Source organism: Gadus macrocephalus, chromosome 19 (genome assembly GCF_031168955.1).
Source record: "Gadus macrocephalus chromosome 19, ASM3116895v1".
NCBI lineage: Eukaryota > Metazoa > Chordata > Actinopteri > Gadiformes > Gadidae > Gadus > Gadus macrocephalus.
Genome location: NC_082400.1, coordinates 12,250,426 through 12,273,624, shown reverse-complemented (window position 1 = coordinate 12,273,624; position 23,199 = coordinate 12,250,426). Strand labels below are relative to the sequence as shown.

Genomic DNA, 23,199 nt, shown 5'->3' with positions numbered 1-23,199 from the left:
AGTTCAATACGGCCATTTTTCATCATCACTCGTATCTTCTCTTGAGTTTGAAATAATGACCAATAGCGACGGCTCTTCTAGCGACGCCTCAGCAAATCAGGTGCTCCTTCTCGCCGGCTCGCTGGTTCCGGTCACGCCCTTGTTGGGTCACGTCGACTTCCCGCGACACGCTGAGGCGCCATATGCTCTCTTATTTACCTCGGTGTAGTCGGAGTACCCCAGGACCCCACCACAGTATTGGGACTTACTGGTGTACAAACGCTCCGTGTGTTATGATATACTTATTATAGGTATATATACTTATATTATAACACAGTTTGGTTCGGTCACTTAATTCCGACAAGCGGCGCTCTCGTGTCGGGCTTTGTACCCCTGTTCCTCACCCCCCTCAGATCGACTCTGTTACCGAGAGACCGGAGGACCCTGCAGCCGCAACCGGACTTTGTTACCGCCGGAGACCAGAGGAATCCGCGGCCACAGCCCGCCACCATGCCTCATTACCTGGAAGACCCCTCGGTCCTCACCAAGGAGAAGCTGAAGAACGAGCTGCTTATCAACAACGTGGAGCTGCCTGTCTCCAGCGCCCCGAAGGACGTGTACGTCCAGCTGTACCTGAAGCACCTCACGGTGCAGAACACGAGGAGCGGGGGGGCACTGGACGGGGGAACCACCCTGGACGGCTTTTCCAGCGACGAGGACCTGCCCCCGCCCGTGGTCGTGAGCCGCTCCTCCGGACGGGTGAGACTTTCAAACTTTACGCACATGAGGTTGGATTTCCCCCCCCCCCCCCCCCCCCCGGAAGTAGATGGGTTAGAGGTTTAAAGCTTTTAACTAAACGGGTAAAAGGTAAAGGTAAAATTATCTGAACATAGCCTTTCTAGATCAGGAGGTATATGCGTTGCACTTCCCGCTGCACTTCCCGCTGTGACCCTTGACCTCTCTAAAGTCATCGATCACCAAATTAATCTGCGATGATGATGAAGTCACCATAGAGGCTCATCATGGGGGGGCGTTGAGTTTGAATTGGACTGGGACGAAACCAGTCCGCACATTGAAACCACACTGAGATAACGGGTTTATCCGGAGTGTTTTGTCTAATCTTCGGGTTCTTGGTTCTCGCCTCACCCCTTTGGTGTTCCGTTTAGTTTTCTTCGTCCTGGTTTTGAATTCTACTTTCTGGCAAATTTCCATTTACTTAAGCGGTCATTAAAGCTGAAATTATATCATAATATTAAGGAAAAAGTCAGTATGTTACACTTTGAGATACGCGATTTGTGTTTTTGAAAAAGCTTTCTGAACTATTTTCTTGGTCTCATTGTTGCTTCTGAAGGGCGTGGTCGACTCTCCCCACCTGCCCACAACAACATGAGACATGGAGGGGAACACGAAGTACTCGGGCCCTGTCGACTAAATCAATTAAATATTAAATGTAAATTTATTTTACACGTTGAGATTATTTTGTTAAGATAATACATCCGTCACTCTACTCGTTATACGTTATAGTACATTGAAACTCAGGTTTTTGTGCTACTGTTTAACTTTTCTTGATGAGGCATTGCGTTTTGTAAATTTAAAACAAAGTCTGATAATTTATTCTTAACAAAAGCCTGTAAGTGTTTTGTTAAAACCAGTTTACCTTCAGATAGGATTGGCGTCCTATCTAGCTTAATGTTTTATTGAGTGATTTTAAAGCCCTCCAGGTGACAGACATTACTGCTGCCAGCTCTGTTTCTGGTCCAAGTTGCTACAGCAGAGTTCTGCTTTATTGAGGAAATGCTTTCTCTGGGCTGAGTCTGTTTTGAGTGAAAGAGGGAAAAGCACAAATCACACGTGAAATTGGTGTGGTCTTTATGTCATAACGCAGTGTTCTCTTGAACGCCGTCCCCCACCATGCCTCTGAGATTATAGCCTTGTGATGGAGGCTGAAGTCTGCCTCAATTCAAACCCTGCATTCCTCACATGCTTCACATAGTTCACTCACTCACACACACTTGCTCTCGTGAGATTAGAGCCCACTATAAAAATTGGTGAAAGTACAACTAATAGTGCCCCACGTGCAGACAAAAAAGGCATGATTATCAAATCCTTAGTTGAGGAGACGAGTCATTTTCAATTATACCTTTTGTGTGGTTCTAGTCCACCCCCTCACCCCCATGATTCCTTCTTTCCCCCTAAAGTTGAATTCCCCCCCCCCCCTCCACTGTTAATCATATCAGTAGCAAAGTTGTGAATCTCTCCAACAGTTGGAAGTGTTTGAGATTCCGTCCATAAGTGCTGTGGTGAGAGCAGACGACCATGCAGAGGGCAACCACAAACTAGTCGCTGAGCTGTGACTTTTTCCACACAGCTAAGGGGGGGGGGGGAAACCCACCTGGTGTAACCATGGTGACTTCAGCCAGTTGTGTTGCCAGCGGTTCCACTGGGTCATGGTTCGCGTGTTAGTGGGGGAGGGAGGATGTGATGTGAGTGTATTGGGAGCCATCTTGTTGCCGAAGCTATGGGGGCTGGTAGATTCTGTGTGTTGTGTGGACGATAGTTCTTAGTTGTTAGTTTCTGTATTTCTAGGGTCGAGGGCATTTATTTGAATAGTTTGGTTTGATGGCTATTTTTCTATATTCCATACTTTTCTGCAGTCCACATGAAGCCCTTTTTCTACTTTATATTGTCTACTCTTTCTACTCTATACTTTATAACATCCTTTTGATTGTCAATAGGATGTCTTTCTATATTCTTTCAATCCATGCTGCCTGTTACTTTGTGTAGGAGTGCAGTCCACAGATTAAGCCCGCTCCAGCTATTTCCTTTTTTGTCCTTTTTACTCAGCGTTGAGGGTGTGGCATCGGGAATACCAGCCCAATATTTTCTTCCCTCTTCCCGTTCTCCCGCGTTCGCAGCTCTCATGGAATGCTGCTGGTTACGCAACCGACCAGCAGGCCCCCGTCCTCCAGCCTGAACCAGACACGTGCCCGGCCCGCCTCTATCCCCCTATAGCTTACTCTCTCACTGTCTCTCTCTCTCTCCGTCTATCGCTTACTCGCTCTCCCTCTCTCCTCTCCCCCCCATTCTGTCACATGCAATGTTAAATGTGCTGCCTGATCTCTGAAGAGATAATTAGCATTGACTGGTTGAGCGTGTCCCCTTATGTTGGATGCATAAACCAGCGCTATGCAACCGTTTGGCTGCAGGCCTCGGTCTGGTTTGAGGAGTTTAGACTGCTTCTACCTCCCTGGAGGTTAGCAGTCGGGCTTCAAGTTAATGCTTTCCTAGTTGTGGTTCTTCACAGGTCAAATAGATTTAGAGGGGAAGAGAATTATAACGTGTTTGTCCGTTCCGCCCTGTTTCAACTTATCAAATCCCTTTCAACAGAAGTGTTGGCTGGCGTCTGTGCTCTGGCTCCTAGCCATGCGGCCTCCTCCTCCATCTCCAAGTCCCTGAACTCCAGGCTTTACTTTGAGCAGAGATTTAATTTCCTGTAGGCGGGTCTGTCTGAGGGCTAGCAAGCCAAATGTTTACACTGCGTTGCTCAATGGCTCTGCAGCGTAAAGTTGGGAAGTAGAGACTCGGGGACAGGATGTTCGCTCTCTTTACGGACAAATTTTTGCATTTTGTTAGGGTTTGCTTGTCAAGCTCTCCTTTACTCCAGTAGTTCCTTCAAGTTTGAATCCCAAGTTTTAACAAGAGATGCCACATGTGGTGACAACATATCACAAAATCTAACCATACATTTGCATTATTCTACATAAAATGTAGATAATTATCCACAGGCTGGGACATCAGGGCACACAATCAAACATGATGTGGCTACAAACAATCTCTCTTGTGTTGGGGGTCTTACTGCCACTGTGGAGGGGGTCTGTTGGTTCTATGTTGTGTAGGGGGTCTTGTTGCCCTGGCGTCTCTGTTGTGTTGGGGCTGCCCTGGGGTTTGTATCGTGTTAGGACCTGCTGGTGGTGAATGGACATGACCTGGTGGACAGGTTCTCGGCACATTCCTGACATCGGGCCAGTCGCTGTGTAAACACGGCGGCTTTCCTCTGAGCTACACACTCAACGGCTGAACGCTGCCAAAAGAACCGCAGCCGCGTCGTACAGAGTAGTTTATGTGGTAGTAGTAGTAGTCTTGAGGGTGTGGCTTTCTTGTTTGGTTTGTTTGTTTGTTTGTTGACGGCTGAAACCGATGTTAACAAAGCAAAGGTGCAGTATTTAGGATTTGCTGGCATCTAGCAGAACAGACATGGCAGAAATATAATATAGTATTCATCAGTGTTTAAATTAGTGTGTATCCCATGAAAATAAGAATCATGTTTTCGTAACCTTGAAATGAGCCCTTTATGGAAGTAAATCTGTGCCATCGGGTTTTGAAAATAAAAACACATTGAATTATAAGCACTGAATATTTATGCATTGAAATAACCTATCTGAATTTTTTGCCTCTGAATTTAACTCTTTACATTTTCAATATATCATATTCACCTTCATTTTTCAATGTTAAAAAATTCAACGTTAAAAAATTCAACGTTAAAATATTCAACTCGAATATTTTCAGCGTCCAAAAATTCAGTCCGCCAAAGTCACCATCAAAATTCAGTGTACGAAATTCAGTGTTAACATCCGGGTACCCAAGAAAGAGCAATCGATCCTAGATGCTAGATCGCGGTCAAACGAGTGGTCGCGTCATTCGGGTCAGAGGAAAAAACTAACAACCACAACGATGGAGTTTGGGGGATTTATCAATGTTTATTTTGAGCTTGGCCTCAAATATTCGGACATCAAATCAATACTTGCCAGTAGGCACGCCTTCCACATAAGTGAGAGACATCTGAAGAGGATACTGTGAGATAGGGGACACTCGCCGCAAGGCGTACTCTGACCTGTCGGTCCTGGTGGATTTTATTAGCGACCAACTGCAGTAGGCCTACTCTGGACAGCTTCACGGGTACCGATGGATGTACGCTAAATGCAGGGAGCATCGACTGTGTGTGAGGAAAGAGGCAGTGCGGTTGTTGTTGAAAGAGCTCGATCCCAGAGGAGTGTCACGAAGGGCGAGACGTCTCAGACGACGAAACTAACTACTAGTGTAGATAATAATAGATAGTGTACATAATAATACAACTAGTATTACTTTTCATACCCTGACATGTTTTGATTGTAAATGTTCCTGCAGTCTTCTTCTAAATGTCACATGATGTTGCTGTGGTGTCAAGACAGCTGATTTTATACAGGTTTCAGGTTATCCTACTTGAACCGGCAGGACGACCGCACCCCCTGCTGTATACAATCAGCTGTCTTGACACCACAGCAACATCATGTGACATTAAGAAGACTGCAGGAACTTGTCATGGTATGAAAAGTAATACTAGTTTGATTACAAGAATAATTAAGTCAATTGTTCTTGAACAAGTACAATTATTAGTTCATTAAGTTTTTCATCTAGCTCATGTGGCCAGTGAAAAATATGGAGAAAAAAATCAGGAAACAGCACTAAACTTGTTTGGCAATTTTTTGTTTATTCAGAGTTCCACATACGGGATAGCAATATAGTTACAGCAATAAAAAATCGTCCATTCTCAACAAAAACATGAATAGCGTGTGTTGTCGTTTTTTAACCCCTCTCTCAGTATTTGAAACTAAAGGTTGTAAATGCACAGATAATTTCAAAATGCTTTTCTGTCGGTAACATGTCAATATTTGTACTGATTGGCCATCAGAAGTTCAGAGTTCGATAGATACATACATTTTTTTGGTCCCATCATTTGAAATCCAATGATATTCTATCATGAAAGACTCACGCCTCGTGCCCACTGCACCGTCAGTCAACGGACGTGGGAAGGCGTGGCTGACGGATGGGGGAGTAGTCTTTGCAGAGGCAACCGTCAGCCAATCAAATCGCTTCGCCGGGTTCTTCCCGCTTCTTCCTGCTTGTTGCGAGGCAAGATGACCCGCTTTCCCGCTTTCCAGTATCGTCAGAGCCCGAGTCGCGTCACAGTGCTTAAATTTGCATACGCGATCTGATTGGATGACGGATCCGTCGCGGCCGAAAAAGTTGAACATTTTTCAACTTTTTGACGGTGGCGAACGCTCCAAGTCAACGGACGGATCCACAATGCATTGCGCGACCGTCCCCATTCAAAGTCAATGGGCAACGGACAACTGACGGAGGTAGTGGGCACGGGGCGTCAGAATAAGTATTCACATTTAGTTACTGAAGCCAGTTACCTTTTTTGTTAAATACAATTCTAACTGAAAAAAGTGATACATTTGTTAAAGTAAAGTTCTGAAATTTATACACATTTGATTTACTTTTTACAGGCTTTGTCTATAAAGCCCCCCCTCATTTCTGTGTTTCTAAACTATCGTTTAAAGGAATATAACATTTGCCAAAAGCTAGAGATGTTGAGCTATGACTTTAAAAGAAACTTATAAAGGAAAAGGACAGCAAGGTGAATTACTTATGTGACCAAAAAATCCTGCCACTTCGAAGCTCAACACAAGACACAACTAAATACGTCTGACCTACACACATGCCCTGATGGCCTCTCTGAGGTGCATGTACAAATTCACTGCCTGATATGAATCTGTTGCTAGAGTGAGATTGGACTCAGCCATAAAGATGTTGCATAGTTCATATAGATCTGGATCACACGGTTTGGTCTGGCGAAAGATACATTCATTTTTGCACAGTTGAAAATCATAATCTTCAATTGGGGAAAGGAAGTCTCTTGTCCCATAGAGTTCAGGTAATGCAAACATCACGTTCGGCCGACCGCTGGGGACGTTAAGGTTTTTCGATGGCCTGATGGTGTGTGTTCCAGGCCTGTGCAGTGTCATCCAACTCATCCTGTTAAAAGCAAGAATATAAAAACAGTAAATACATTAAGGAAGAACTATAAATGCATATCCAGTGCTGTTCGCTTATTTTTTTTAAGTGGCACTGGTGCCAGCAAGCACAAAAATTCAGTAGCATAAAAATAAATTTTGTAGCACAGTGTGAACTTGCATAACCATAACCCTTGCATTTCACTCTAATTACCTTTGAGCATGTCATCTTGGTCCATTGGCCCATAGGACAATAATATTAATATCTATATCTGTATATTGTTTATCTATACACATAATTATCATAATAATGATAAACATTTTTAGAACATTTCCTTTTAATTAAAACCAAACTTTATACATTGAACACAGCCTATTCAATCAATTACTATACATATTTCTACAATCTAGGATAAATTAAATAGATTGTTGTGAATGTTTTTGGAGTAGTTCTTCCATGGCTTATTTCAAAATGTGTCTATATAGGCTACTGTTGACTGCTCTCAGCTCTCTGCAGCTGAAGGACAAGATGTGTCCAGCCAAAGGGGCGGGTGGACTCAATAACTTAAGACTACTTTACCCAGTTTGGCGAGTGTTAATTTTGAGCCCTCTAAGCAGTGTTGTGCATCACTTATGGAAGTAAATCTGTGCCATCGGATTTTGAAAATAAAAACCCATTGAATTCTAAGCACTGAATATCTATGCATTGAAATAACCTAACTCAAAATAAAATGTTTGTATTATTGGATATTTTGAATAATTATTAGCTATTGCATATATAAACCCATGCATAATCCCATTCACAAATATATACAAGTTTTAACAATACTTGCTACACTTTTGTAGTTGTTATTTCTTTAGTTTAATTGATTATTTATGTTTTTTCTTGAAGTGCTATTTTTTTTCATTACATACATTGCACATACTGCACCCCTGAAATCTTCAATATATACGTTATAAAACAATGTACATGGGGTGAGTAGTGGTGTAAAATAACGTGATTCTGCAGTGGGAGCATTATTTGATAGAGCCAATTGGTCTATCCACATACTGTGTAACGTGCGATGGTACAGTAGGTCAGGGTTAGCAAGAAGGAGACAACATGTAATGCGAGATTCTCCTCACGGTACTTTTAGTATACTATAAGCTTTTGACCATAACACGCCAGGTCTCCACGGCACTATATATATTTAACACACAGGTGGAAAGTCCGGGATTCCTGCCTACAACAAATCAGTAACTAAATACTAACTCATATTAGAAAGGGAGACTTCGATCGTATACAGCTGTTTATTCTAGCCGAGCGAAAGAGCACGCGCTTCTTCACTGTACGTGAAGAAGAGGGAGGCGCCACCTAGTGGCGCTACATATTATAAACCTGACTGTTACAACTGTACCCCTGAAATCTTCAATAAAGACGTTATAAACCAGCATCAAAATATGCCCGTTGACTTGTGGCTAGCCTAGCTAGCCTAGTCTCCAATGATAAAGAACACCAAGGCTAACTTGGGAATCAGGCCCTATGTCCAAAATTCCGAACTACCCCTATTTTTCAATTCGACGTCCTTCTTATGTATAAGTGTCCGTTAGTATTGTCCATTGCTGAATCTTACAGAAACAACCCATACGAATGGCATATATATATATATAGAAAAATGTACTCACCGAAGCACTATTACTGCTGCTGTTGCCGTTGGACATGGCAAAATCTGTTTTGCCTTCCCGCGTGAGAGAGTCAGGCATCCAACGACGCGCACACTCGTTTGACCGCGATCTAGCATCTAGGATCGATTGCTCTTTCTTGGGTCCCCGGATGTTAACACTGAATTTCGTACACTGAATTTTGATGGTGACTTTGGCGGACTGAATTTTTGGACGTTGAAAATATTTGAGTTGAATATTTTAACGTTGAATTTTTTAACATTGAAAAATAAAGGTGAACATGATATATTGAAAATGTAAAGAGTTAAATTCATAGGCAAAAAATTCAGATAGGTTATTTCAATGCATAAATATTCAGCGCTTATAATTCAATGTGTTTTTATTTTCAAAACCCGATGGCACAGATTTACTTCCATACCCCTTTGTCTACATGGGGAGCAGAAGCCATGTTTCTACAGTAGCCAAGAATGGACAAACTGCTCTAGAGAGGACGGGTTTTCAATTAATAATCACAATCATGCACTCGAGCCATGACTTATTATTTTTGTATCAACTTATTAACATAATAAAATGCATGCTATTAATTGAAATACAGGAGTTGCCAGTTCGGCAACCAAGGATCAGATTACAAGTTGATAATGTTGAGGATTGAGTGACAGGTTTATGACCATTTCATTAATAACTGAACAAAAAAATTACTAGAATTTTACCACTTGTCTACTGTCAGAAAAATGACTGCCATAAAGATTATAATATTGAAACACACTGATCATTTCTATCTTGAAATAATAGAAGTGTTTTTAGTTTTAGTTTGAAACTGTTTTTGTTACCAATCAGAGCAACATGTGCATTTCAAGGTAACTGACTTAAAAAGCTCCCAATCTGTAGTTAAAATGGCAATATTTCATGTCTTTATATTATAGGCATGTATAATAGTTTAGCTTTTCATAATAAAACCATTAATTGGTTGCTATAAACCTGTCGATCCTAGATCCTGTGTTTAAACTATACCCCGGTTGAGTCACGGAGGCTGACCACTGACATGTTGCGCCCACAGAAGGCCATCCGGAAGACAGACAAGGTCCAAATGGAGGACCTGGATGTGGCGGAGCTGACGGCTGAGGGCCTGAAGGAGGAGCTGATGAAGTACGGCGTGGACGCGGGGCCCATCGTGGGTGAGTTCACCCACGGAAACAAATGCTCCTTATCTCCTCCAACTGGTGGAACGTGTTCACCGTTCTCGTGTCTGCATATCATCACCACCGACTTGGGAGTGGGCCAACGTTGCCGACTCATTCAACCGACAATTCTGACTTTGCCGGGGATCGAACTAGTAACCTAACTTAAAGGTTACAAGTCAAGTTCATGTGAGAAGTGTCTGTCTTGAAGACAGTTCACAAGGCTTTAGAGTTACGGTAGTAATCGACGGGGGGGGGGGGGGAGAAAGGGTAAACAAAGATAACTATCTACCCTTTCTTATGGAATTGTGTTGCCCATCGACTCCTCCTATTGGCCGTATGGTGACCATCAACTCCTCCTATTGGCTGTCTTTACCTGCGACTCCTCCTATTGGCTTAGTCTTGACCATGCGACTGTCTGTCCCAGCGTCGACCCGTCGTGTTTACGAGAAGAAGCTGCAGAGACTGCAGGAAGAGAACATCTCTCCGGCAACGCCTGAACTCCCGGCCATCGTCATGGAGACAGAGGTCCACCACAACGGACACGCTGACCTGGACTTCAGCGACAAGGAGGACGGTGAGTCCATCATCATCATCATCATCATCATCATCACCACTTTACATTTAGGGCATTTGGCAGACGCTTTTAACCAAAGGGATTTACAATAAGTCAGTTTGTCCGAAGAAAGAGAAAACAATATATCACTGTCGCTAAGGTACAGTAAGGATGTACATAGAACCAAGTGCCAAGCACTAACAATCGCTAGGTTAATCCACTGCCTGAATAAAAGTAGTATTTTCAAGTGCAAGGACGTATGACACCCAATAAGTGTTAGAGGGGGAGGGGAAGGGGAAGGCTTTGCAGAGTGCAGGTGAACCCTTAACAAGTTAGTCTTGGGTCTTTTGCGGAAGCTAGTCATCATCATCGTCCTCCTCTCGTCTCTTGTCTAGGGGTGGGATCATTAATATTTATTTATCGATACCATTTTCGATGCTCCTTAACGATCCGAGTCTTTATCGATACCCCATTCGATACTTTTATATTAATTGGTGGAAATACGACACGTTTTTAGTGATGAGGAAAATATTTAGGAAATAAATAATTGTATTTTAAATTAAACATGTAATTCTTAATAAATATTGACACCTGTAGTTTTAATTATATATACTAAAATGATTAGAGCACTATACAACTGTATTAGTAATACAGAAACATGAGTAATACAGTATTGCTCATGTTTCTCACCAAAAACTCAATTTACCGTTTCTCTGTTACATTTGAACGCATCATGATAACCTAACAGTCGTCTTACTGAGCCAACCTCAACACATCACGCAGCACATCTGAAACTTTATTAACTTTTTAAGATAAGTAGATAACTAATGTCTGTGCGATTACCGCTCGTACTTTGAGTGGATGATTAAGACGGGCCCGTCTGTGGTGTGACAGGAGAAGGAGGAGACAGGATGACTCTTTTCAACTCGGAGACTTGGTCTTTATTTGATGCACAATGCTAATGTGCTTGGCCATTGAGGTTGTGTTCCCCCCTTTACAATAAATGATTTCCACCCATTCAGCCATCCTCGCGAGCAAAGTTAACTGCCAGACTTCACTTGTTTTACTTGTAATACCTGTTTGCTTACTATTCAATTCAAAAACATTGGACACGCTGCAGTGATTGGATTGATTTGATTTAAATGCCGTGACGCAACTCGAGGGACGCAACATTACGTTACAGGACCTACAGGAGAAAAAAGAATGAAGGACGGGACTTGATAGTGGTATCGATAAGCCCAAACGTTAACGATTTTCGGGTTTTGGAAAAAGTGGAACCGGGTCCTCCATAGAACCGGGTTTCGATCCCTACTCTTGACCTCTGTTGACCCAGAGATGGGGATGGAGCAGGTGGTTGTGATGATACTAAAGAAATGGAATCTATACATGAATAATAATAGGATGCTATTCTATTCATTGAATGAAAAAAAACAAATCAAATGGAGGAGACAAACTTTCTGGGTAATCACTCATCACCTGCTATAGTTTCAGGTGTGATGTTTTTCCATTTAACCTTATCTTTTCATACGCATAGTGGACATACTTCAGGGACTGTTTTGTGAGATGTGCATTCCTGAGATTCCTGATCAGCAGCCCAGGGTTAAGACTTTCTGTTTTGCAAGACAAAGAACACCTGGCTATTAGTACCTTACCTGAAGTCACTTACCCTAAAGCATCTACTGAGTTTGGGCAGACAATTTAATCCAAGGTGACTGAAAGGCTGTAGGTGATGAATGATGCATGTCTGCGGATGGCCCCCGTCACCGTAGTGTGTGTCCGTCCGTCCATCCTTGGGGATGAGGAGTTGGTTTGTGTGCGTCCATGGGGATGAGGCGTGTGTGTCCAGCCCATTCGTGGTCGTGCGTGTGTCGCCAAGCTAACCGCGGCGCCGTGTTTCTCCAGAGGAGGTCCTGGTGGTCCCCGTTCCTGAACCAGAGGTGATCCCGGAGCCGGAGCCGCTCCCCGAGCCCATCCCCATCGTGGAGAGACTGGTCCGCAGCCGGGGGAAGATCCCCGTCACCACCAGGACACGGAGCAGCCAGCACCACAAGGTGAGGAGTCCTTAGGCCCTGGAGGCGGGGGACCCGGGTCCCAGAAGGGCTTATGGTGGGGGAGGGGGGGCGCGATGGGGGATTGGGGACCCAAAAGCACCGCTCAACAGCATAGTGGACTTCATGGTCGTTGGTGTGTGGAGTGAGTTTGAGTGATGTTGTTGTTCTTTTAAAATTGCATCCAGATGTTCTCCCACTGTTCTGCGGTGCTGCCGGAGCCAAACGGCTTCAAGGGTGTCAGGTTCCAGATAATCACGGTTGTTGGGGTGTCATCCCTACACCTGCAATTGTTTGGTTTCATTGCTTCCAATTGTTGGATGCCAAGTCGTAAATGTGTGTTTTTCTGAACACACATGGTTATGCTATTGGGACACGACAAGCCACGCCCCCATCCAAGCCCCTGATGGAAATAAGCCCTGTTCTGGTTTTGTCCTTCACACACTGGCCTTCCCTTTAAACCAATCTGCTCTCTTTATCGTCTAGATACCAACCGGGACGTGGTTTCAGTTTCGATATGAACTGTGGGGGGGTTATCCTACAGAGATCAGAAGAGTCCCTTTCTCTTTCTGGGTGCTTTCCTCAGTTCTGGTGAAGTAGAGCTGCTCCCCCTGCTGGTGGGTTTGGGGAAGATAACCTGTTGAATGGGGAGAGGAAAAAAGGCAAAGGAATGTCAGAAGATTGTTGGTATGCTTCTCCTTCCCGCCGACCGGGTGTTCAAGTGTCTGAGGTGTGTGAATGTGTGTGTTCCTTTTTGTGTGTGTTCCTTCGTCTGAGCAGACCAGCGATGCCTCATTGGACGAGGAGGTTCTGAATGTTAAACGCCCAAACCGCAGGACGTCGTACCGGGTCCAACTGGTTCCCAGCCTCGCCTGTCAAACCGTAAACGTCCGGTTTAGTTCTTCACATTTGGGTGGTGTCGTTTCTCCCCTGGGACTCCAAATCCAAACAAGACCATACAAGGTTTTGATCTTGCGTCCAACTGAAAAAAAGACTCTGCCCTTACCAGTATAACCAATGCATGGTGACAGCCAAACCAGTACCGTATCTGAATGGCTACAGCCAAAACCAGTACGGTATCTGACTGACCAGTCAAACTAATACCATATCTGAATGTTACGTTTCCACTTCTGATTCAGCCACAATAAACTCATCATGTAATCAGTGTAGATTTAAACATGTTATCTCTTGTTTGACTTGCTTTGTGCGTACGGTGACCTTTCTAGGGTCAGACTGGGTGGGGAGCAGGAGGGAATGTCCTCCATTTGAAACAGAGCTCTGTTCAGCTCCATCACTAACGGGGAGGTCATGTGCTTCTCGGGTTGTGGTTTGGACACGGTGGTTTGGAGTTCTTCACCAGACACGTGGTGGGTGCACTGGACCTTTTAGAGCGTTTACCTCTGTGATCTCTTCCACCTCGCTCTCTAAACCTCATCCCTAAATACGCCCTTCTTCATACTTCAAGTTGACTCGGGTCTTTTGTCTAGACTAGACCGTCCCTTTGCTTAATAGTTTCATTTAACTGGCTTGCAAACGTGACTATTTCTAGTAAAGTGGAGCTGTTGGTCTCACATTAACAGGATTACCTCACCCTCTCACTGATCACGTGATCTGATCTCTCCTCACTCTTGTCACCAACACCTTTGGCTCCTCCTTCCTCTCCTTCTTTTCTTCACAACATGTGTATCTACTGTCAGTATCCCACTTTCTTTGGTTTGTATCTCATCGGGTTTCCCTTCACATAGTTTAACATCTATATAGCACATCTCAAACTTTCTCAATGTTCTCTGGCTTTTTGTCTTTTCTCCTGCCTCTATCTCTCAATCAGTGTTTTCTTGCCGTCTCCCTCCCTCCCTCCCTCCCTCCTGCCAGGTTGGTCCTAACAATGTGGGCTCTGTACTGGAGCCTGAGCCTCAGCCTCGCCCCCTGGTCAGTATGACTCAAACTGACCCCGCATCCTCTCCATCCCGCAACACCCAGGTACCTCAAGGCCACGGTCTGGCCAATGGGAGCCACTCTGGGTGTTGGAATCTCTGAATTTGTATATTGATTATCATATTGGTCATTAATATGGCGTCTTACGGTCTCACGGGTGTAGTGTTTTGCATTTAACGGAGATGCCGTGTGATAATACCAGGACATACTTTTTAGGTTCGGCCATTGTTTGTACACAGTTGAGTGTGCGGTCAAACATCAGTGTGGAGGTCTGACGTCAGAAGAGACTCTGATCCACCTCATTCATCACAGAGCGGACTTCGGAGTACATTTGTGGAATCATTTTGTGACACCTCTACAGCGACCACTCCTTTTTGAGGCGTCTATATTATTTGCTACTTCAGAGACCGAGTGAGGACTCTGCCACTTTGAGACCGAACCCCGTGGTGTTGAAAGCACGTCAGCCCTCAGGGGGGAAGACCCCCAGGATCAAATCCTCGGGGGAGAAGACCCCAGGATTCAATCCTCGGGGGAGAAGATCCCCAAGACCCAGCCCCCAGGAGCTTCAGGGACCCCCAAGACGCAGCCCTCTTGGGCCCCAGGGACCGCCAAGACCCAGCCCTCTTGGGCCCCAGGGACCGGCAAGACCCAGCCCTCGCGGGCCCCAGGGACCGCCAAGACCCAGCTCACGGGGGCCCCAGGGACCGCCAAGATCCAGCCCCTGGGGTCCCCAGGGACCCCCAAGACCCAGCCCTCAGAGGTCCCAGGGCCTGGCGTGAAGGTTCTCTCGCTTCTTGTTTTTCTGGCCTCTGGGTGCTCCGTGATACTCTGTGGTTCCGTGTGTACACCGGCCCTCCTCCCAGGACCAGAGCAGAAAGACCGCTCCTTCTCCCCCTCTGCTGATGAAAGGAACTCTTGACACATTCCTTCACTTTCACTGTTTCGTATTATTTGATTTATTCAATGGTTGAGTTTATTTAATTGTGTACTTTGTGGCACCTGGTTTTGTTGAGGCTTCTGTGGTGTGTTGGTTTGGTTGACTCTTTTCTGTGCTGAATAGAGGTGGATTTAGTGATGTGGTTTACACGGTGAAGAAAGGGTTCCTGTCTGTGGTCTGAGGTTCCTCCTGTAACAACCTTTTACCGTTGTTGTATTTGCGATGGCAGGGACCTCAGCCGGCCGCCCATACTCTTTCTCAGAGAGCAGTTCTGGTGGGTAGGACTGACCCAGGCTCCATCTGGACAATTTTGTCTAGTTTGATTTTAGAACACAATCTTTTTCTATTTTCATTGTAGTCCATTTAATCGATTTGGATGCATAAAAGTGTTTTTTTTTATGCATCCAAATGGCTATTTTACAGTACACTTAAGATAAATTTTTATATTTCAATTGTCATACGAGTTAAAGTTTTAAAGTTGTACTTTATTTATCAGTTAAGACCTCTGATCGAACGGTTTGACCTCACCCCCCTGGCTTCTCCCAAGACCCAAAGACACAGCCTTCCTCCTGTATTCTCTGTGGGGGGGGAGCAGGCGGCCCCTTGCACCCCAGTTCTGGTACGGATCCGACGGACTCATGGTTGTCTGGTGGCTGTTAAAAAGAGTGTGTGTGTGTGTGGGTGACGATGTGTGTATCTGTTTGTGAGAGAGTGACGATGTGTGCACAGCTGCTCTACGTCTGGCCAGAAGCGCTGTGTGTTAATCTGTCCATTCCCGTTGGTCATTCACCCACCAACGCCCACCGTGCCCCTGGAGAAGGAGCGAATCAACGACCATGTGGAGAAGGGGAAGCGGCACAAAATCTCTCCCTTCTTCCCAGACCTCAGTCCGGTCAGGAGGCGCGGCTGTGTGGCAGTCGTTACCAAGCAACCGTACTTCGACAAGGTTACTTATCTTGAGTTTGTCCAATCACAAACCTGGGATGCAACGGGGTGGGTGAGGCGCTGTAGTAGTTTGTTTGCACGCTCACATGGGATTCATTCACTGGGAGAACTTGTGGACATTGTGTTTTTTTCTTTGGGATTGTCACGTGGTGAGCTCTGTGGTGTCGGGTGTCTTGGCAGGCTCCCCCTGGTGGCCGTCTGACGGACCCGCAAGTAATTTCAGTCTGAAGGTACACTGGGTAATCTGACTTTAATATAAGTCAAATGATGCAACCTCACGTTGGGTTCATTTGGATTTAGAGATGGGGTGTGTTGCTTGCCATGGCTGGTTTTAGAATCTTGCTTTTCAGTGGTGTATCACGCTGAGCGTCGGCTGGTGGTGTTGATGGTGTTCCTCCCTCTCCGTCTTTGTTCAGGTGGAGAAGGTGGTGGTTGCAGAACAGACCCAGGGAGCCGAAGTGAGGGACATCCTGAAGGAAGTATTTGCCAACGATTTCAACAGTCCTTTTGGAATCCTGTAAGCCAACAGCACCGCAGACACGCGCACATTAACATCCACACACTCCTGTTGTTCCACCAGGACAGAGGCCCTTTTCATCCACATGTGACATCACAAGTAGGATTGTCCATACAGATAAACTATAAGATAAAATAGGAAGATTAGCACTTTGAGATTTCTGAATGTAAAGTGCTCTACAAATTAAATTTATTATTATTATTAGATGTATGATGGGTCGATCCCCTGCTTTGTGGACTGGTTATCGATCTATAACCGATCGATGACTTACTGGTAGGTCGGCGTGGGATCAATCCATCGTACATCTGTATGGAGCCATCTGTTGATTATTGACTGCTGCTGACTAATCAAACCTGAGAGTAAAACAGTCGAGTATTAAACATTGGCTTTGGTTCGTGTGTGATTGTTTGCTGTCCTATCCTTCTCAATCATTTTCTCTCAAAAGTTTAGTGGAGATTACATCAGTATGATTCAGCCGGAAGGCAACACACAGAAGATGGCTGACCACCCGTGACCTTTGACCTTTGTTTCAGCGCCTCTTGTCGAAAGCCCATCCGCGGTGCGGCCGGACGCCCCATCCAGCCCAGCGACTTCTGGCAGGACGAGAACCTGCTGCTCTCCCCGAAGAACCTCTCTACCACTACCACCACCACCACCAGCTTCTCAGAGACCCGCCACAGATCCTCCAACCTGTTCCCCTCCACCCACTCCTCTTCCTCCTCTTCCTCCTCATCCTCCTCCGCCCCCGCAGCCCCCAGACTGGTCCTCGCAGCACCCCCTGCTGGCCACGCCCCCGCAGCGCGCCGCGGCCTCTCCGTCTGGCTGAAGCTCTTCCTCCTGGTTCTGCTGGTGGCCTTCCTCTTCTTCGTCTACCAGACCATGGAGGCCGAAGTCTTGAGTCCTTTCAGCCGCTCGGAGGCGGAGCCGACCGGAACCACAGAGGGCGTGGCTTAGAACACCCAGAAAAAGGCTCCAAAAAATGTGTGTGGGGGGGGGGGAATACAGTTCGCTTTATTTTTGTTTGTGAATCAGTCAACTATCTAAGTCTATATTCCAGTGTTTTTCCAGCCTACTCAGTCTTGAGGATGTAAACATAAAGGCTAGCGTGCCACTAGCTTCGTGGTGTGAGTAAATGAACACAACGTGACTCTGGTCTCCGGACCTCGATCCAACAAGGCCGCCGTTTCCCAATTCACGCTTTTTCCTAAGTGTCGCTTTGTTTGTGTGTTTGTTTTGATATGGGGATGAGTGTTTTATCTTCATGTGTCGATTTTCTGTTGCTATTATATCCTGCTTCAACAGAATTTGAATTGTTTGTTTTATGCAATAGGGAGAATTAACATTTCCCAATGCATATCTTTGAATTGTATTTCTTTAACTAATATGATATTCTCATTTATTTTGAAAATGTATGATTTCGTTCCCGTTTATTTCTTTTTTGAATTATGTAAACTCAACATACAAATTATGAAATGGCTACAAATAAACGTTATTGGATTAACATGCCCGAAGGATAATTTGTTCATCCAAAAAAATGCCAGTAATCTGTCCTTGCCAACTGCCTCTTACTAAGGAGGTCAAACATTAAAAATAATTTAACTTCGCAACATATAAATGCCGCAAAATAAATATCGACAAAATTTAGAGCTCGTACTAGGAAAAGGGCGCCAGTTAAGTAGGCGTGTTTAAACGGTGACGTCAGAGCTCTCCATCCAATCGTTAACATTACAGGGATCGCGCCACCTTTGAAAAAGGCCAATCTGCTGGAGGAGGTGACATAAACTCCTCAGTCTCTCAGAAGGTGAACAGTCCTTCCACAAATTAAAATGGCAAGAACCAAGCAGACCGCTCGTAAGTCTACCGGTGGCAAGGCGCCCAGGAAGCAGCTCGCCACCAAGGCTGCCCGCAAGAGCGCCCCGGCAACCGGTGGCGTGAAGAAGCCCCATCGTTACAGGCCCGGGACCGTGGCCCTGAGGGAGATCCGTCGGTATCAGAAATCCACCGAGCTGCTTATCCGCAAGCTGCCCTTCCAGCGCCTGGTGAGGGAGATCGCTCAAGACTTCAAGACCGACCTCCGCTTCCAGAGCTCCGCCGTCATGGCTCTCCAGGAGGCCAGCGAGGCTTACCTCGTCGGCCTGTTCGAGGACACCAACCTGTGCGCCATCCACGCCAAGAGGGTCACCATCATGCCCAAAGACATCCAGCTGGCCCGCCGCATCCGCGGAGAACGTGCCTAAACCTACTCCGTCTGCCACCCCAACAAAGGCTCTTTTCAGAGCCACCGAAATATCTAAAGAACGTTTCTCGTACCTCTATTCTGATCGCACAAACGTTTTAATTAACTTCTTTCACGATTGGTTCACCTAGAAACGTACTCTTAAAGTCATTACATCTGCGGTATCTAGTAGGTTATAAGATATTCAGCCTATATTGGAAGATTATTTTAAATGTACATAACCTGAGGGGTGTTACTTCCACGTTTATCCATGATTGCAGAAGGACACAGGCAAATTAATCTAATGTAATCAATTGAGTTGGCATTAGCCAACACGGTAGTATGATACTGCATTAATGATCTAAAGGTAAGCCTAAAATTGTAAACCGCCAAATGGCATTCATATAAGTATTGGTAAACTGCTAAACAATGTCTTTAAAGTAAGATCATGCCTTGAACAAGTAATATGACATTACTTGAGTGAAACGATAACCAATATGAAGCGCTAGAATATCAAATGTATGCAATTTACTATGTAATGAGTTAAATTGATTAATGTTATAAAAAAAAAAAAAAACTGCCGACTACAGGAGTAGTTGTATGGTTTAGAAATCAGCATTCCCAATAGTTCAGTTCCACATTTTCTGATATCCAAAGGTTTCCGTTCGGATTCGGTACGTGATCAAGACGTTTTATTATTATTATTATTATTATTAACCATAATAGTTAGCCTTTATATTTTATATCTGCTTCATCTCTTCCATTTCAATGGGGGGCTATTAGCTTTTGACTAGAATACTAGCGCTACCTCTTGGGCGGGAATGTATTCGTCCGTGATTGGTCAATTCCTTTCAAGTCTGAGTCGGCCAATGAGCACGGACCTCACTGACTATATATTGTCCGGAGTGCTCTTAGAACCATTATACTTTGAATTTCACCAGAATTCAAATCAATATGTCTGGAAGAGGCAAAACCGGCGGAAAAGCAAGGGCCAAGGCCAAGACTCGCTCATCCCGGGCCGGACTCCAGTTCCCCGTCGGCCGAGTGCACAGGCTTCTCCGCAAAGGAAACTATGCTCATCGCGTCGGTGCCGGAGCTCCCGTCTACCTGGCGGCGGTGCTCGAGTACCTGACCGCTGAGATCCTGGAGTTGGCTGGAAACGCCGCCCGCGACAACAAGAAGACCCGCATCATCCCTCGCCACCTGCAGCTGGCCGTCCGCAACGACGAGGAGCTCAACAAACTCCTCGGTGGCGTGACCATCGCCCAGGGCGGTGTGCTGCCCAACATCCAGGCCGTCCTTCTGCCCAAGAAGACCGAGAAGCCCGCCAAGAAGTAAACCACCAACCTGCTTTCAGAACCCAAAGGCTCTTTTAAGAGCCACCCTACTATACGTTAAGAGACGATCCTCTCCATGATGGATTAATCTAGCTTTCACAACAACCATTAAAAAAAAAATTCAACCATACTTATTAAAGGAATAGTATAGTTCCACACAACAGTGTCCTATCATGTCCTTTACATATTGTATGATGTAAACGAGTGAGCCGAAGCTAAACTAGTTATGACAAATAAGGGTGGTGGAAGGTGCTGAGCCTTTCAATAATTAATGCTAAACTGAGTACTCAATGTCACAAAAACATCCCAATCGTACCCATTAGAGGGATTCACAATTTAATCATAGCCAACTTGTATTGCAGATGTACAACTGCTCAATACGTTATACCCTGTTATTGCTATTTTATGTTTGTGTTGAACGTAAATACGGGATTCGTGTAGGTCTGGTATCTAACACCTTCAATCCTTTAAGATATATATTTTACAATTACATAATCGAAGGCGTAAGCGTATAATGAAGTTTAATCAAAGCATTTCCCTTTATCTACTCAGCCGCGTAATTTGTCCGCCAAAAAAAAACCGCCCAGTTGCTCTCACTTAGGTCCGCAACTACCCTATTTAGTCACTGCGACTCAAGGTAGTACTCATTCTCAGCAGCTAACTACTACAGAAACATGTCTGGGCGTGGCAAGGGAGGAATGAGGAATGAGGAATGAGGAATGAGGAATGAGGAATGAGGAATGAGGAATGAGGAATGAGGAATGAGGCCATGGCACTTATTGACTGTGAATTATTATTATTATTATCTTATTTTTCAAATGTGTTTTTCAATGTGTATTTTCTTGTATCTTCCTGAAGTGAATTGTAAATCCTGCAAAATTTAAATAAAATATATTAAAAAGCAAGGGAGGAAATTTAGAGGTCTAGAAGTACAGAGCACGAGACGGATGTCTAGTGCTCTAAATCTTTGATGGCATCATCTTTCGCAACCCAATTTGCAGACAACTGGGCGAGGTTGAAGTATACAGGTGAATCAGATCCACCCTCACGGGAGTATGTTGGCAAAGAACTCTTGTTTGAATCAAACCTTCTATGTGCCCGTGACGTACATTCATTCATCGCCCTGCCAAACAGGCGTGAATTTGAGCTATGTTTCTACCAGCAAGCTACACTCCGCCATTTCTTGGAGAGTCAACAGGATAAGTGGAAATCCTGGTCCATTGACTCCTCAGTCAGTATAGGTGTAGTTAACCTCGTGGTTAAGTTCTGGACTGGCCGCGTGTCAGATCACGATGTCGAGCTCTATCTGAATCGATATTGTACCATACTGCAGAAGCCATACAAGCCATTAGACCAGTTTGGAATATGGTATGGCATCCGCAAATATAAGGTGGAGCTCAAGCGAGACGCAAACAACCATCTAATGTCTTTGCCCACCTCCGTGTCTCTGGGTCCTTACAACGGCCGACTCCAGTACCCCGGCCAAGAGATGCGTTGTTTTATATGCAACAGCAAGGACCACCGGGTCAAGGAGTGCCGGGAGGTAAAGTGCTGGAAGTGTGCCAGCTTGGGGCACAAAGCAAATGCCTGCAAGAACGATGCAGAGTGCAGTCTGTGTGGACAGCGAGGGCACTCGTTTTTCCACTGCCCCCGGAGCTTCAGCAACGTGGCACGGGCACGGAGGAAGTCTCAAGCCGAGGAGCAGCAGAGACAGGTCCTGGCGTTGCTGAGGACCACCAGACCGGAGCCATCCCTAGGTGAAGCCAACGCTCCACTGACAGCAGTGCAGCAGACGGAGCCCGAGGAGAGTGCACCGGGAGGAAAGGAGACGCTAGGAGTAGTCGAGTCAGCACAGAGCGGAGAGGAGTTGGGTGACGACGAGGCGAGGGAGCTGCAGACGATGGCTGGAGTGAGACCACAACCGCAGCGGGTGCCTAGTAGGAGTGGCCGTGGGAGAGCTCAGAGAGGCTCTTTCGCTGTAGCTGCACTGGCGAGGGATGCAGCCAGCTCCACAGGTGCACCCGCCCAGGTGGAGAGTCAGCCCAGTCCCTGTGGCCCAGAGGTTACAGCCGGTGAGGAGACAGAGGAGGCAGTCAGACAGCAGGAAAAGGCTGTTGATGAGATCCTGCCGCCCTGGTCTGACTCCTCAGGCGTTGAGGACTGCGCCGGGACCGGTGAGCAGCGACGGGAGGAGCGAGGTGAGGAGTCGGAGGAGTCTTATGACTCGGCAAGCGAGGAGCCGAGCATCAGAAGCCCGACACTGATGGAGCGTCAGATCTTCGGCAGCGACTCGGACTCTAGCGACGAGGAGGCGCCCCCCCCCTTGCTCAGCGGAGTCGACAGGAACTTTCTCACAGGTCAGTGTTTCCCAGAAGAGACAGACGTCGCCTCTGGTAAGTGAAGAAAAGAAACAGAAGAAATGATTGGCTAATCACTTTGTCACCATGTCTGTACTTTCCATTATAACCTGTAATGTGAGAGGTATCCAGTCCATAAAGAATAGAGAGACTAAGATGTCTGCTCTACATAATACAAATTATGACATTATCTGTGCACAAGAGCTACGATTAACATCACAGGCTGACGTTGAAGACGTGCGTGCCAGGTGGGAAAAGGGTACTTCCATTGTGTCCAGAGGTTGTGATAAAGCTGATGGAGTAGCTATATTTTTTAAAAGTAATGCAGAAATTATAAAGACAAGAGAAATCATTCCAGGGAGGATTTTATTAGTAGTAAATTTAAAAATGCGAATTATTAATATATATACTACTCAGGATGCAGCTATTAAAGTGAGGATGTTTAAAAAACTATATGAGCTACTGTCAGTGGGCTTTTACACTGTCCTGAGCGGGGACTTCAACTCGTATACTGAGGCTAATGACAGGATCCCTGTCCCTATGAATCCTCGTATCAGGAATAGGGATGGTGATGCTTTGAAAAAAATGAGTGAATCTTGTGGCGTTAAAGATGTTTTTAGAGTGCTGCATCCCTTTGATGTAGGCTATACTCGTTTCGATGCGCGTATCAAAACGAGGATAGACCGGATATACGTGA

General features: G+C 45.5%; 3 protein-coding genes across 4 annotated transcripts; all 3 read left to right on the top strand.

Moving 5' to 3' along the window:
• The first annotated feature begins 150 nt into the window (after positions 1-150).
• Positions 151-18,098, top strand: tmpoa (thymopoietin a). The gene is made up of 6 exons (XM_060038268.1): positions 151-738; positions 9,535-9,652; positions 10,083-10,232; positions 12,114-12,262; positions 16,493-16,593; positions 17,127-18,098. The coding sequence occupies exons 1-6, from the start codon at positions 490-492 to the stop codon at positions 17,545-17,547; spliced, it is 1,188 nt and encodes a 395-aa protein (XP_059894251.1). The 5' UTR covers positions 151-489; the 3' UTR covers positions 17,548-18,098.
• Positions 12,345-15,110, top strand: LOC132447481 (proline-rich protein 2-like). 2 transcript variants are annotated; one of them, XM_060038270.1, is made up of 3 exons: positions 12,345-13,141; positions 14,132-14,239; positions 14,599-15,110. In XM_060038270.1, the coding sequence occupies exons 1-3, from the start codon at positions 12,998-13,000 to the stop codon at positions 14,971-14,973; spliced, it is 627 nt and encodes a 208-aa protein (XP_059894253.1). In that variant the 5' UTR covers positions 12,345-12,997; the 3' UTR covers positions 14,974-15,110. The 2 variants fall into 2 exon arrangements, with proteins under 2 accessions (XP_059894253.1, XP_059894254.1); XM_060038271.1 differs by having other exon boundaries at positions 12,345-14,239.
• Positions 18,099-19,719: 1,621 nt separating the features above from the next.
• On the top strand, positions 19,720-20,198 carry LOC132447472 (histone H2A). The gene has a single exon (XM_060038258.1). The coding sequence runs from the start codon at positions 19,763-19,765 to the stop codon at positions 20,144-20,146; it is 384 nt and encodes a 127-aa protein (XP_059894241.1). The 5' UTR covers positions 19,720-19,762; the 3' UTR covers positions 20,147-20,198.
• The last annotated feature ends 3,001 nt before the right edge of the window (positions 20,199-23,199 follow it).